The sequence below is a fragment of the Oncorhynchus masou genome, chromosome 14 (genome assembly GCF_036934945.1).
Source record: "Oncorhynchus masou masou isolate Uvic2021 chromosome 14, UVic_Omas_1.1, whole genome shotgun sequence".
Lineage (NCBI taxonomy): Eukaryota > Metazoa > Chordata > Actinopteri > Salmoniformes > Salmonidae > Oncorhynchus > Oncorhynchus masou.
The window spans coordinates 15,150,055-15,164,642 of NC_088225.1; the positions used below are offsets into that span (position 1 = coordinate 15,150,055).

General features: G+C 46.0%; 1 protein-coding gene across 1 annotated transcript; it reads right to left on the reverse strand.

Moving 5' to 3' along the window:
* Positions 1-1,549: 1,549 nt before the first annotated feature.
* On the reverse strand, positions 1,550-14,571 carry LOC135554356 (cerebellar degeneration-related protein 2-like). Its single transcript, XM_064986622.1, has 6 exons — positions 14,043-14,571; positions 4,717-4,829; positions 3,579-3,727; positions 3,093-3,257; positions 1,874-2,910; positions 1,550-1,804 (listed from the first exon to the last, which is right to left on the reverse strand). Exons 1-5 carry the CDS (start codon positions 14,119-14,121, stop codon positions 1,884-1,886), a joined length of 1,533 nt encoding a protein of 510 aa, XP_064842694.1. The 5' UTR covers positions 14,122-14,571; the 3' UTR covers positions 1,550-1,804; positions 1,874-1,883.
* Positions 14,572-14,588: the final 17 nt, after the last annotated feature.

Genomic DNA, 14,588 nt, shown 5'->3' on the forward strand with positions numbered 1-14,588 from the left:
GTTACTTTTTACACTTCTGTTATTGATTCAGCTCTAAAGTACAACGTTCTGTAAACCATCTTCACCCGTCTACCACCCAATCTGCATCTAGAACACACCAGCATAGAAGACCATATCACATGAAGTTTGTACACAAAAGAGCAGAAGAGAGCAAGGAAAATATTCAAATGAAAAGCCAAAGTACTGATAAGAGGGCAGCTAAAACCCCTTGTGTACTTGAAATAAGCAGTCCAGGAAACAAGGAGAGGTACCCATAGTCTGAGTCGGTGCTTAGAGAGCACATAGTTACAGTAGCTTAGTCAAGTGTGGTTGAGTTCCATTTCTACACAGTACAGCATCAGCAGGTCCTCAGTTCTCTAGCTTGGACAACCTAACTCCATTTTTGCAACATTATCATATCCATCTTGAGAATCCTTTTACAAAAAATAAATTCACCAATACACTGATAGTTATACAGTATTTATTTTAGAACAAGTTAGCACTTCCTTGAGTACCATGGGCTCCCTCAATTGAAGTCTACTGGCTTCACCTGATTTCAAAACCAATGTATATGTTGGATAGATGCAGACCTGAAGCCTAAGATGTTAAGGCAACAGTGTTATTCATTGAGAACGTCAGGATTGTTTTTGAAAACACCTTTTATGAATAGCTCTGCACATGTTATTCATTGTCAGTCATCAAAAACATTAAATAGCAATTATTTATGCATTTTAAATAGAACTAGTGCAGTCTCATTATTCACGCTTAGTCATTTAAACATTATACTGGATTGTCTTGACCAAAGATGGGTCTAACAGATTTTTAGTGCAGAACTAGGTTGTCATAATTTATCTTAAATTAGGTCAAGAATCAAGGCATTTCATCTACCCAGATGATGAATGTCGTCAGATGTACAATGAATTGTACATCTGGGTGAAACGTGGCTGTATCCAGAAAGATGAAACAGCTGAGGCGATCATCCACAGTAGATTGTATCATTTCCCCAGTGCAGAAGTACAGGTAACCTGTCATCAAGTGACCACTTTGAACAAACAGGGTCAAACAAAGAGAAACTAATTAAGAAAATAAATCTGTGGCTTTTGTACCCATTGTTTTCAGTGCATGTTTAGTAGTATCAGGAGAGGTCATGTTCAGTAGTATCAGGAGAGGTCATGTTTAGTAGTATCAGGAGAGGTCATGTTTAGTAGTATCAGGAGAGGTCATGTTTAGTAGTATCAGGAGAGGTCATGTTTAGTAGTATCAGGAGAGGTCATGTTTAGTAGTATCAGGAGAGGTCATGTTTAGTAGTATCAGGAGTTTAGGTCATGTTTAGTAGTATCAGGAGAGGTCATGTTTAGTAGTATCAGGAGAGGTCATGTTTAGTAGTATCAGGAGAGGTCATGTTTAGTAGTATCAGGAGAGGTCATGTTTAGTAGTATCAGGAGAGGTCATGTTTAGTAGTATCAGGAGAGGTCATGTTTAGTAGTATCAGGAGAGGTCATGTTTAGTAGTATCAGGAGAGGTCATGTTTAGTAGTATCAGGAGAGGTCATGTTTAGTAGTATCAGTAGTATCAGGAGAGGTCATGTTTAGTAGTATCAGGAGAGGTCATGTTTAGTAGTATCAGGAGAGGTCATGTTTAGTAGTATCAGGAGAGGTCATGTTTAGTAGTATCAGGAGAGGTCATGTTTAGTAGTATCAGGAGAGGTCATGTTCAGTAGTATCAGGAGAGGTCATGTTCAGTAGTATCAGGAGAGGTCATGTTCAGTAGTATCAGGAGAGGTCATGTTCAGTAGTATCAGGAGAGGTCATGTTCACTAGTATCACAAAAGCAGCTCATTTGTCTTTGGACTTTTTAGTAGTATCCCCAGGAGAGGTCATAGGACTTCCTAATCCAAAAGCAGCTCATTTGTCTTTGGACTTTTTCCCCTTAGGACTTCCAACCCTTGGGGACTTCCAACCCTTGGGGACTTCCAACCCTTGGGGACTTCCAACCCTTGGGGACTTCCAACCCTTGGTGGAGTTCACTTCACTCTTGGTCTTCTGCAGGCGGGAGAAGATCTCTTTGAACAGGGCCTTGTACTCTGGGGTGTTCTGGCCCAGCCTCTTGTCCACCTGGTCTACCTGCCGGCTGATGCCCTCCAGGGCCTCTGGGGTGGAGGGGGTCTGGGGGCGGGGTGGGGGTGCAGCAGCCATGGCTGAGGGGCCGGGGGTGGCCATGCCACAGTCCTTCATGGAGGGGTCTCTAGAGACAGGGCGTGACGTCTGCACCCCCGCATGGCACATGCTCTCCTCATGGCGCCGGCACTTCCCCAGCAACTCCTCGTACTTCTCCAGCAGGGCGTGGTACTGCTCGTCCACTTCCCTCAGGATGGACATGCCGCGCTTGCGCACGCCGTTGGCGTGGATTGCGTAGCTGCCCTGTCGCCTGCCAGAGGTGTCGCAGGCTGAGATGGCGTTGAGCGCCGTGTCGCTGCAGCTCTTCCTCACGGGGCCTCCCTGCTGCACCCCTCCTCCTGTTCCCCCGGACTCCCCCGTCCCCTCCCCTCCCTCCTTTTTCCCCGGTCCCTCCTCGGGTGTGTCGGTCTCGGGGGCATTGTTGAGCAGGGTCTGCTCCAGACCCTCATCCAACAGACAGACCCGGGACCTCCTCAGCTGCTGCATCTCCTGAAGCTCCGCCTCCAGCTCCTGCACTCGCAGCTGGCAGCCCTCAGCCCCCAGGAGGCGTTGTTCCATAAGCTCAAACTCCTGCAGCACAGCTGTGCACTCCCTCTCTGCCCCCTCCCTCCGGCCCCGTTCTGCCACCATGGCGGACCTCAGGGAGGAGACCACACCTTTTAGACGCTCGTTCTCCTCGTCCAGCGGCCGGCGCTCACGCTCAGACACCAGGTCCACACTGCCGGGGTTGGCCACCAGGAAGCCATCCTCATACCTGTAGAGCGATACACCACACAGAGGAGCACAAGGATACAGCAGGGAAATTTCATTCTTATGTAATCTGAACACCATTCATTCAGGTCATTTGGCAAATGTACTAAGCATATTAGCATACTTTCACATACAGTACTTTGGACTTTTGAGAGAGACTACATCGAGCATGGCTCTTTACTGTACTTTGGTGCAGTGCAGAGTTCTTTAAGGCAGGGGAAGGAGTGGACAGTCTTGCGTCGCTCCCGCTCCTCTCTGTGGTTCCTCAGCTCCTCTAGTGTACGTAGTTCCTCCACACGAGCTGTCATGGTATCCACCTGAGCCTGCAGTGTCTCCATGGTACCCGTCAACCTGTAAGCGCGCGCACACACACACACACATACACAAATGAAAGTGGACTAAATCTTATTTACATCACAACATAATGTACAATACTGTACCGTGACTATGCTGAGCCTGGGTCACAAAAACAACGGTGAGACGCATTTATTTACTATGAACAGTAGGAACCATTCAAGAACTAAGCTTGTTAACTATTAAACCAAATATTTCTTAGAAATCCTTGGTATAAACACAGTGAAGAAAGAGGTCATGGTACAGTCTTACATAGAGTGAATGCTCATATTGTAGATCATAGCAGCGAGAACAACTCGGGAGAGTATTAACCCTCACCTGTCTATCTTCTGCTGCGAGGCCTTGCTCTCTATAACCAGTTTCTCATTGGTGATCTCCAGCTCTCTGGCCGTCACGTCTAGCTGCTCGTAGACTTTGGCATGCTGCTCGTTCATCTCCCTCAGCATCTCCAGCTGCTTGGACAGGTACTGCAGGGGGAATAGACATGTGAATGTAGACATGGACCTTACAGGGAGACAATCTAAAGAGCCTAAAACGGATATAAAATAACTGGACATCTATGTTACATCAGTGCAGATGGAGAGGAGAGGAAGCTGTTTTAGACTATTGAGATACACCCAATGCCAGACACTGCTGTAAAAAAATACAAATAATTAATATCAGTCACATAGATATGACAGGATTCCATGATGGTTAAGCAAAATAGCGTCACAATTTCCTAATTCCGGTCTACAGAAACAAATGTGGATCAACTTTATTCTTCTTCTTCAACTTTATTCTTCTTCTCCAGCAGCTTTGTTGTTGCCTAATAAGGAGGCCAGTCTTTTTCTTCTAATGAGGTGGCAGATCTAGCTCAGAGTCAGAGGAGTCCGTGGGATCCTCTCTCCCACACAGCCGCACACTAAGTAAACACACACTCTCTCGCTCTCCCACTCTCATGCAGCTGCACTCTGCTCCTCTCCTATCAGAGCTCTGCAGGGTTTAATTGACTTGATGGCGTGTCAAGGAGAATGTAATTGGGCTAGCCTAGAGAGAAGAGCCACTTTGCAGGATCATAAAGTGCACCATCAGTAGTTTAAAACCCAAACACTCTAGCTAACACACCAGTCCGGTGCCATGCATGACAATATGGCCTCTCAGCAATTCAACATTTAATTGTATTTTTACATTTTAGCCATTTAGCAGACGCTCTTATCCAGAGCAACTTAGTTAGCTACCTGAATATGAATGTACTAAGTGGGACAACCACATAGAAAGTACATCTTTCCTCAATAAAGTAGCTCTCAGTAGAGTCAGAAAGGTGGAGGGGGGTGTCAAGGTGATGAGGAGGATTATTTAAAATACTGTTTGAAGAGGTTTCAGATGTTTTCGGAAGATGGGCAGGGCACTTTGCAGGATCATTCATGACATGTACACACGCTCACACACAGTTAGTGAAAGTGGTATGATGCTATACCTCGATCTCCTGCACCTGTTCCTCATTGTTGATGTACATCTGTTGTAGGGAGTCCTCCAGCTCCTTGTTGCGCTCCAAAAGGGTCTTCCCCAGCTCAGCTGCAAGGTGCAGATCTGTGAGGGGAGAGAGAGGAGGTCGAGAGTGCACTGGTCTGGATACAGAAAAACAACTATTTTAACTCTTTCATTCACATTTCATCCATTTAATATTGGTAGTTCCGGCATTAGCCCAGCTCAGTTCAAGTGTTGCGTTGGATCATTAAGGACTCTTTTAACTCCATTAATGCAATACTTTCTGGCTTTCCTTAAAGAACGAGCAACAGAGAGAAAATCCCCTCATTCAATTCCCCTTGCTGGAGTAAAAAACAATGTAATCCTCCATCTTCTCTGACTAAGACCAGCTTCTGTGATCTCTGCCAAGATGAGCTCAAGAAAATGGAGTCTGACTGCAGGGGAAAGGAAGAGGATAAGGGAGAAAATCTAGTTAGCACAGGCTCTGTCTGGATTACACAGGGCAAAACACCAATACACAGGGCAAAACACCAATACACAGGGCAAAACACCAATACACAGGGCAAAACACCAATACACAGGGCAAAACACCAATACACAGGGCAAAACACCAATACAGGTCATCTCAGAACTCGTTTTCCATTACTCCTGGTCAGAATGACAGAAATATCCCTCTCAGTTCGTTATTACTCCACTCCAAAAAGAAGAGCGGCTGTACAGTCTGTACATACAAGCGTAAAGGTTTAAGTTGCACCGATTGGTACACGTACATCTTTATTGTCACAACAAGATTGTTTAACATTTTCCCCAGAAACCAATCAACTCCAGCACATCTCTGCTCTCAATCTGCTTTGACAGACATTTCCACAAAGAAACACACATACAAACATGATCCCATTTTAGACCTGGGAGGGATAAGGGCAGCGAGTCACTTGGTTTCCACCAGCAGCTTGATGGATCCATTATTCATCGGGTGCTGCAGTGACGAGGCCTACTTGGACTGAGCGTAAGGATGTAGAGGGGAGCTGTGCTGGCTCCTGGCTCCAACATGCCTGCCCCACTACTCAGAGCCAATGACAGTACAGTGGGAGGAGAGGGGGTGTTAAAACGGAGAAGAATTGACCTCCAGTACAGTACATGAATGCAGCATTTTAAATCAGCACAGTGCATGGTGTCAGCACTAACAGGAACACAACAGTGGGGAACACCATGCTGCTGCACAGTACACATCTAAGGACCAGGAGTTGAATTATAGTATGGCTGTCTGGAGCAGTAGCTGTGTGTGTGTGCATCAGAGATAATGCAATGAATGGCAACAGGAGCTAACCATTCAAAAGGGAACGAGGCAGAGGACAAGAGGCCCGTCTTCAACATGTACAGTACCAGTCAAAAGTTTGGACACCTACTCATTCAAGGGTTTTTCTTTATTTTTTACTATTTTCTACATTGTAGAATAATAGTGAGGACATCAAAACTATGAAATAACATATGGAATCATGTAGTAACCCAAAAAAAATATATCTTATATTTGAGATTCTTTATTGTAACCACCCTTGATGACAGCTTTACACTCTTGGCATTCCCCCAACCAGCTTCATGAGGTACTCACCTGGAATACATTTCAATTAACAGGTGTCCCTTGTTAAAAGTTAATTTGTGGAATTTCTTTCCTTCTTAATGTGTTTGAGCCAATCAGTTGTGTTGTGAGAAGGTAGGGTGGTATACAGACGATTACCAAGTAGGGCTAAAGACCAAGTCCATATTAAGGCAAGAACAGCTCAAATAAGCAAAGAGAAAATGATAGTCCATCATTAAATTTAAGACATGAAGGTCAGTCAATATGGAAAATGTTCAAGTGCAGTCACAAAAACCATCAAGTGATAGGACCTCCACAGGAAAGGAACCCAAAGCTACCTCTGCTGCAGAGGAGAAGTTCATTAGAGTTAACTGCACACCAGATTGCAGCCCAAATAAATGCTTCACAGGGTTCAAGTAACAGACACATCTCAACATCAACTATTCAGAGCAGACTGCGTGAAATCAGGCCCTCATGTTCAAATTGCTGCAAAGAAAATCACTACTAAAGGACACCAATAAGAATAGACTTGCTTGGGCCAAGAAACACAAACAATGGACATTAGACTGGTGGAAATCTGTCCTTTGGTCTGATGAGTCCAAATTTGAGATTTTTGGTTACAACCGCTGTGTGTCTTTGTGACGCAGAGGAGGTGAACGGATGATCTCCGCATGTGTGGTTCCCACCATGAAGCAGGTGTGATGGTGTGGGTGTGCTTTGCTGGTGACACTGTCAGTGATTTATTTAGAATTCAAGGCACACTTAACCAGCATGACTACAGCAATACACCATTCCATCTGATTTGCACTTAGTGGGACTATCATTTGTTTTTCAACAGGACAATGATCCAAAACACACCTCCAGATGCTACGTGACCAACACAAAAGTGCCTGGTACACATTGTCTAAAGCTTAAAAGTTATGTAATCTTATGGTTGTGGCTTTATCAAAACGCTGCCACACAACAGTTGTTTGTGCTGGCAAACGTATAAGAATCTGAGTTTGCTGAGAGGGCAAGAGATATCCCGGTAAGTAGGACAAATCATGTACCCACTTCATTGAATACAAGTGAATAACATAAGAATTGTAACAGGACAAAGCAATGACACTGTGAAACTGACATCTCCCCATGGCAACCTTGGCACACACACAGCTCATGTGCACTGCAGTCATCTGCACGTGTGGCTATGCATTATCTTTATGCCCTCGGATGTGTGGAACTCATATAGCATCTAGTGAAGCACATCACAACCACACTGCACCAGCTGCTACAACATCATACCCTACCATCTGGACAGACAGGATACACATGTTGAGCTGATGATTATGACCACTGAGGGCAGCCCTGAATACAGATCACTTACATAATAATCACATATTCACTCTGTGAAAGTGAGTGTAAATAGAGCATAGCAAATACAATATGACCCCTTGGTTGGAACAGCATGTTAAAACTGTACTATTACAACTTTATATGCAGGGTCGCACCTGGTTCCCAAACCCTGACCAGTGAAACACTGATGAGACGCAAAGCTGCTTTTATTCTCTGGGTCATCGGTCAATGGGGTGATGTGGAGGACGAGGGCTGGGGAAGGACATATACTGTACATACAGTTGAAGTCAGAGGTTTACATACACCTTAGCCAAATACATTTCAACTCAGTTTTTCACAATTCCTGACATTCAATCAGAGTAAAAAATTCAGTCTTAGGTCAGTTAGGATCAACACGTTATTTTAAGAATGTGAAATGTCAGAAAAATAGGAGAGAATAATTTAATTTGCCGTTTATTTCTTTCACCACATTCCCAGTGGGTCAGAAGTTTACACACACTCAATTAGTATTTGGTAGCATTGCCTTTAAATTGTTTAACTTGGATCAAACGTTTCAGGTATCCTTCCACAAGCTTCCCACTATAAGTTGGGTGAATTTTGGCCCATTCCTCCTGACAGAGCTGATGTAACTGAGTCAGGTTCGTAGGCCTCCTTGCTATCACACATGCTTTTTCAGTTCTGCCCACAAATTTATGGGATTGAGGTCAGGGCTTTGTGATGGCCACTCCAATAATACCTCGACTTTGTTGTCCTTAAACCATTTTGACACAACTTTGGAAGTATGCTTGGGGTCATTGTCCATTTTGGAAGACCCATTTGCGACCAAGCTTTAACTTCCTGACATTTACATTTAAGTCATTTAGCAGACGCTCTTATCCAGAGCGACTTACAAATTGGTGAATTCACCTTCTGACATCCAGTGGAACAGCCACTTTACAATAGTGCATCTAAATCATTTAAGAGGGGGGGTGAGAAGGATTACTTTATCCTATCCTAGGTATTCCTTGAAGAGGTGGGATTTCAGGTGTCTCCGGAAGGTGGTGATTGACTCCGTTGTCCTGGCGTCGTGAGGGAGTTTGTTCCACCATTGGGGGGCCAGAGCAGCGAACAGTTTTGACTGGGCTGAGCGGGAACTGTACTTCCTCAGTGGTAGGGAGGCGAGCAGGCCAGAGGTGGATGAACGCAGTGCCCTTGTTTGGGTGTAGGGCCTTATCAGAGCCTGGAGGTACTGCGGTGCCGTTCCCCTCACAGCTCCGTAGGCAAGCACCATGGTCTTGTAGCGGATGCGAGCTTCAACTGGAAGCCAGTGGAGAGCGGAGGAGCGGGGTGACGTGAGAGAACTTGGGAAGGTTGAACACCAGACGGGCTGCGGCGTTCTGGATGAGTTGTAGGGGTTTAATGGCACAGGCAGGGAGCCCAGCCAACAGCGAGTTGCAGTAATCCAGACGGGAGATGACAAGTGCCTGGATTAGGACTGTGTGAGGCAGGGTCGTACTCTGCGGATGTTGTAGAGCATGAACCTACAGGAACGGGCCACCGCCTTGATGTTGGTTGAGAACGACAGGGTGTTGTCCAGGATCACGCCAAGGTTCTTAGCGCTCTGGGAGGAGGACACAATGGAGTTGTCAACCGTGATGGCGAGATCATGGAACGGGCAGTCCTTCCCCGGGAGGAAGAGCAGCTCCGTCTTGCAGCTTGAGGTGGTGATCCGTCATCCACACTGATATGTCTGCCAGACATGCAGAGATGCGATTCGCCACCTGGTCATCAGAAGGGGGAAAGGAGAAGATTAATTGTGTGTCGTCTGCATAGCAATGATAGGAGAGACCATGTGAGGTTATGACAGAGCCAAGTGACTTGGTGTATAGCGAGAATAGGAGAGGGCCTAGAACAGAGCCCTGGGGGACACCAGTGGTGAGAGCGCGTGGCGAGGAGACAGATTCTCGCCACGCCACCTGGTAGGAGCGACCTGTCAGGTAGGACGCAATCCAGCGTGGGCCGCGCCGGAGATGCCCAACTCGGAGAGGGTGGAGAGGAGGATCTGATGGTTCACAGTATCGAAGGCAGCCGATAGGTCTAGAAGGATGAGAGCAGAGGAGAGAGAGTTAGCTTTAGCAGTGCAGAGCGCCTCCGTGATACAGAGAAGAGCAGTCTCAGTTGAATGACTAGTCTTGAAACCTGACTGATTTGGATCAAGAAGGTCATTCTGAGAGAGATAGCGGGAGAGCTGGCCAAGGACGGCACGTTCAAGAGTTTTGGAGAGAAAAGAAAGAAGGGATACTGGTCTGTAGTTGTTGACATCGGAGGGATCGAGTGTAGGTTTTTTCAGAAGGGTGCAACTCTCGCTCTCTTGAAGACGGAAGGGACGTAGCCAGCGGTCAGGGATGAGTTGATGAGCGAGGTGAGGTAAGGGAGAAGGTCTCCGGAAATGGTCTGGAGAAGAGAGGAGGGGATAGGGTCAAGCGGGCAGGTTGTTGGGCGGCCGGCCGTCACAAGAAGCGAGATTTCATCTGGAGAGAGAGGGGAGAAAGAGGTCAGAGCACAGGGTAGGGCAGTGTGAGCAGAACCAGCGGTGTCGTTTGACTTAGCAAACGAGGATCGGATGTCGTCGACCTTCTTTTCAAAATGGTTGACGAAGTCATCTGCAGAGAGGGAGGAGGGGGGAGGGGGAGGAGGATTCAGGAGGGAGGAGAAGGTGGCAAAGAGCTTCCTAGGGTTAGAGGCAGATGCTTGGAATTTAGAGTGGTAGAAAGTGGCTTTAGCAGCAAAGACAGAGGAGGAAAATGTAGAGAGGAGGGAGTGAAAGGATGCCAGGTCCGCAGGGAGCGGAGTTTTCCTCCATTTCCGCTCGGCTGCCCGGAGCACTGTTCTGTGAGCTCGCAATGAGTCGTCGAGCCACGGAGCGGGAGGGAGGAGGACCGAGCCAGCCTGGAGGATAGGGGACATAGAGAGTCAAAGGATGCAGAAAGGGAAGAGAGGAGGGTTGAGGAGGCAGAATCAGGAGATAGGTTGGAGAAGGTATGAGCAGAGGGAAGAGATGATAGGATGGAAGAGGAGAGAGTAGCGGGGGAGAGAGAGCGAAGGTTGGGACGGCGCGATACCATCCGAGTAGGGGCAGTGTGGGAAGTGTTGGATGAGAGCGAGAGGGAAAAGGATACAAGGTAGTGGTCGGAGACTGATGTCTTGAGATGTTGCTTCAATATATCCACATAATTTTCCTCCATGATGCCATCTATTTTGTGAAGTGCACCAGCCCGTCTTGCAGCAAAGCACCCCCACAACACGATGCTGCCACCCCCGTTCTGCACGGTTGGGATGGTGTACTTTGGCTTGCAAGCCTCCTTTTTCCTCCAAACATAACGATGGTCATTATGGCCAAACAGCTCTGTTTCATCAGACCAGAGGACACTCCTCCAAAAAGTACAATATTTGTCCTCATGTGTCATTTCAAACCGTATTCTGGCTTTTTTAATGGTGGTTTTGGAGCAGTGGCTTCTTCCTTGCTGAGTGGCCTATCAGGTTATGTCGATATAAGACTAGTTTACTGTGGATATAGACATTTTTGCCCGTTTCCTCCAGCATCTTCATAAGGTCCTTTGCTGTTGTTCTGGGATTGATTTGCACTTTTTGCACCAAAGTACGTTCATATCTAGGATACAGAACGTGTCTCCTTCCTGAGCAGTATGATGGCAGCATGGTCCCATGGTGTTAATACTTGTGTACTATTGTTTGTACAGATGAACGTGGTACCTTCAGGCATTTGGAAATTGCTCCCAAGGATGAACCAGACTTGTGGAGGTCTACATTTTTTTATGAGGTCTTGGCTGATTTCTTTAGAATTTCCCACAATGTCAAGCAAAGAGGCACTGAGTTTGAAGGTAGGCTTTGAAATACATCCACAGGTACACCTCCAATTGACTAAAATAATGTCAATTAGCCTATCAGAAGCTTCTAAAGCCATGACATAATTTTCTGTACTTTTCCAAGCTGTTCAAAGGCACAGTCAACTTAGTGTATGTAAATTTCTGACCCACTGGAATTGTGATACAGTGAATTATAAGTGAAATAATCTGTCTGTAAACTATTGTTGGAAAAATGACTTGTGTCATGCACAAAGTAGATGTCCAAACCGACTTGACAAAACTATAGTTTGTTAACAAGAAATGTGTAGAGTGGTTGAAAAACTAACCTAAGTGTATATAAACTTCTGACTTCAACTGTACCTCATCCCACCATCTGGAACTCACACCGCCTACTATCCTAATATACCAAATTTACCCTTTATAATAAATGATTGCTAGGAAACTACGGCTTTGACCTATATCATAACTTGTGGGGACATTTAAAATGCTAAAACAATAGCTTCTTTCCCGTTCTGTTTCAAAATATGGGGATAAGACCAGAGGTGGGAGACACTGCTCTGCCAGATCAATACACAGGGAGTAAGAGCAGAGACTACACAGGTCCTCATCTATGTCTATCTAGCCATTAGTGGAGGAAGAGACAGACAATGGGGTCCAATTGAGTTAACTAAATCAAACAGTTGAGGAAGAGATACAAAGGGGTGTGTCACTCTATAGGAGGGATGTATTATCAGACTAAGCCCAGGGTGAATGGAAAAGGTAAACCCCCCACAACCCCCTTGGGTTGTGCCGTGGCGGAGATCTTTGTGGGCTATACTCGGCCATGTCTCAGGATGGTAAGTTGGTGGTTGAAGATATCCCTCTAGTGGTGTGGGGGCTGTGCTTTGTCAAAGTGGGTGGGTTATATCCTTCCTGTTTGGCCCTGTCCGGGGGTGTCCTCGGATGGAGCCACAGTGACTCCTGACCCCTCCTGTCTCAGCCTCCAGTATTTATGCTGCAGTAGTTTATGTGTCGGGGGGCTAGGGTCAGTTTGTTATATCTGGAGTACTTCTCCTGTCCTATTCGGTGTCCTGTGTGAATTTAAGTGTGCCCTCTCTAATTCTCTCTCTCGGAGGACCTGAGCCCTAGGACCATGCCTCAGGACTACATGACATGATGACTCCTTGCTGTCCCCAGTCCACCTGGCTGTGCTGCTGCTCCAGTTTCAACTGTTCTGCCTTATTATTATTGGACCATGCTGGTCATTTATGAACATTTGAACATCTTGGCCATGTTCTGTTATAATCTCCACCCGGCACAGCCAGAAGAGGACTGGCCACCCCACATGGTTCCTCTCTAGGTTTCTTCCTAGGTTTTGGCCTTTCTAGGGAGTTTTTCCTAGCCACTGTGCTTGTACACCTGCATTGCTTGCTGTCTGGGGTTTTAGGCTGGGTTTCTGTACAGCACTTTGAGATATCAGCTGATGTACGAAGGGCTATATAAATCAATTTGATTTGAAAGGGTTGTGTGTATTATGTGCCTTTTCAAGCATCTCAAAACAGATTCTTTAGGAGCATCTCCATTGTTGATCCCTATTTTTTTTTATCAGAGCACAGACATGAGGTTAGTAAATGTCCTGTGTCTTCAGTCTAACCAGTAATAAATCATTTTTAAAAAGACAGAACGCTGACATTTCCCTCACTCAGTGATTGCAACTGCATAGATTCTTTGTTCAAAATTTCACAGAATCCTGCCAATGTCAACCAGTTGTCTCCCTGAATATCCCACTTGTTTTAAATCATCTCTCGGTCCGTCAGCCTGATGTCAGGCCCCATCACCTAATACCTCACCAGCACAACCACCATTTTGGTGACTTGAGAAAAATATCCGAGGGCAGAGAGTTGGCACGTGACCGTTCATCATACATGATGTGAGAGATGGAGGGGGTGAAGTCAGGGTTATTCTGAGAACACGCACTGACAACATCAGAATAATTGGAAAATAGCTCGATAAAGGGAAGTCTAGAACAATGCCTATACACAGAGAGGTTGAAATGAGAGAAATGGAAGTAGGCCTGTGTGTGTCAGAGAGAGCAACCGAGAGAGCGAGGCAGGAATAACAGAGTATAACATGGTCTGACAGGTGAAACCTGCAGCAGAATTTCGATAGTTCCCACGCCTCGTTCTTAAATGTATGGGACTTGGGGTGATGGGGTCTGTCTTGAAAGTGCATGAGCGCCATCACAATTTCTCAGTTTTATCATATCAAGGATAATATCGACAAGACAGTAGTCCATTCCAGACACGCACGCTTGTATATCGAGCCAAAATTGCAGAACATGTAATGAATTATTCAAATGAAATGTCAATAATATTATCTTTTCTTGAAGGGCCAATTAGCATCCTTTGAGACATCTTCAGGTTGTTGCATTAAATGACAGTGATGAGGTCGGTAGCCAGCACCAGCTGCTTTTTGCTAGGACTGTTTTTATTGTATCGTAATGAAACTTGCAACAAATATAACCACGGTCACAAAGTAACAACAATGGTGTATCAGTCTACTCACCCTGCTCCAAATCCCGTTGGTCGTACCATGGTTCATCTTCCTCCGTAACACACTCCTCCATCCTGCCTGCACGAAGCATCGATGCTCGGTCTATCGTTGTGGATGTTCACTGTGCGCTCTGCTCGAACATCTCTGACCGCTAGCCCGGAAGCGAAAGCATGCCTCGTATGATCAAGAAATCTCGAACTGCGCAGCCTCCCAAAGCGTAACCCTGGCTTTCATCAACCTTTATCATTCACTGTGAAAGCCGCGGGCGCACCTGGCCCCAACATTCTGCAATGAACCATTCGAATGAGACAGATACATCAATTTACCGCACCTGACACTAAATTAATATCTCAAGGCCGACAAAATGCACCCACAAACTGGACACTGTAAGCAAGTCCCTATACGCAACGACAGCACTGTCGGCCAACAAAAATAGAGAACGTACGAAATAAATTGTACAATATTGAGACGTGTACGTTCACTGAACAAATGTGTGACACTGGCAAATGCCACTCATAATTCCCCCCGCCAGCTGTTGTTACAAGCCACCACTCACTC

What these genes read in the sequence shown, in the direction of transcription:
- LOC135554356 (XM_064986622.1), bottom strand. Translation starts at nt 14,121, where the DNA reads ATGCTTCGTGCAGGCAGGATGGAGGAGTGTGTTACGGAGGAAGATGAA. An exon ending in CCAACGGGATTTGGAGCAGG is followed by an intron (nt 4,830 to 14,042) that starts GTGAGTAGACTG and finishes CTCCCCTCACAG; the next exon opens with ATCTGCACCTTGCAGCTGAG. An exon ending in GAACTCTGCACTGCACCAAA is followed by an intron (nt 2,911 to 3,092) that starts GTACAGTAAAGA and finishes ATCGCTCTACAG; the next exon opens with GTATGAGGATGGCTTCCTGG.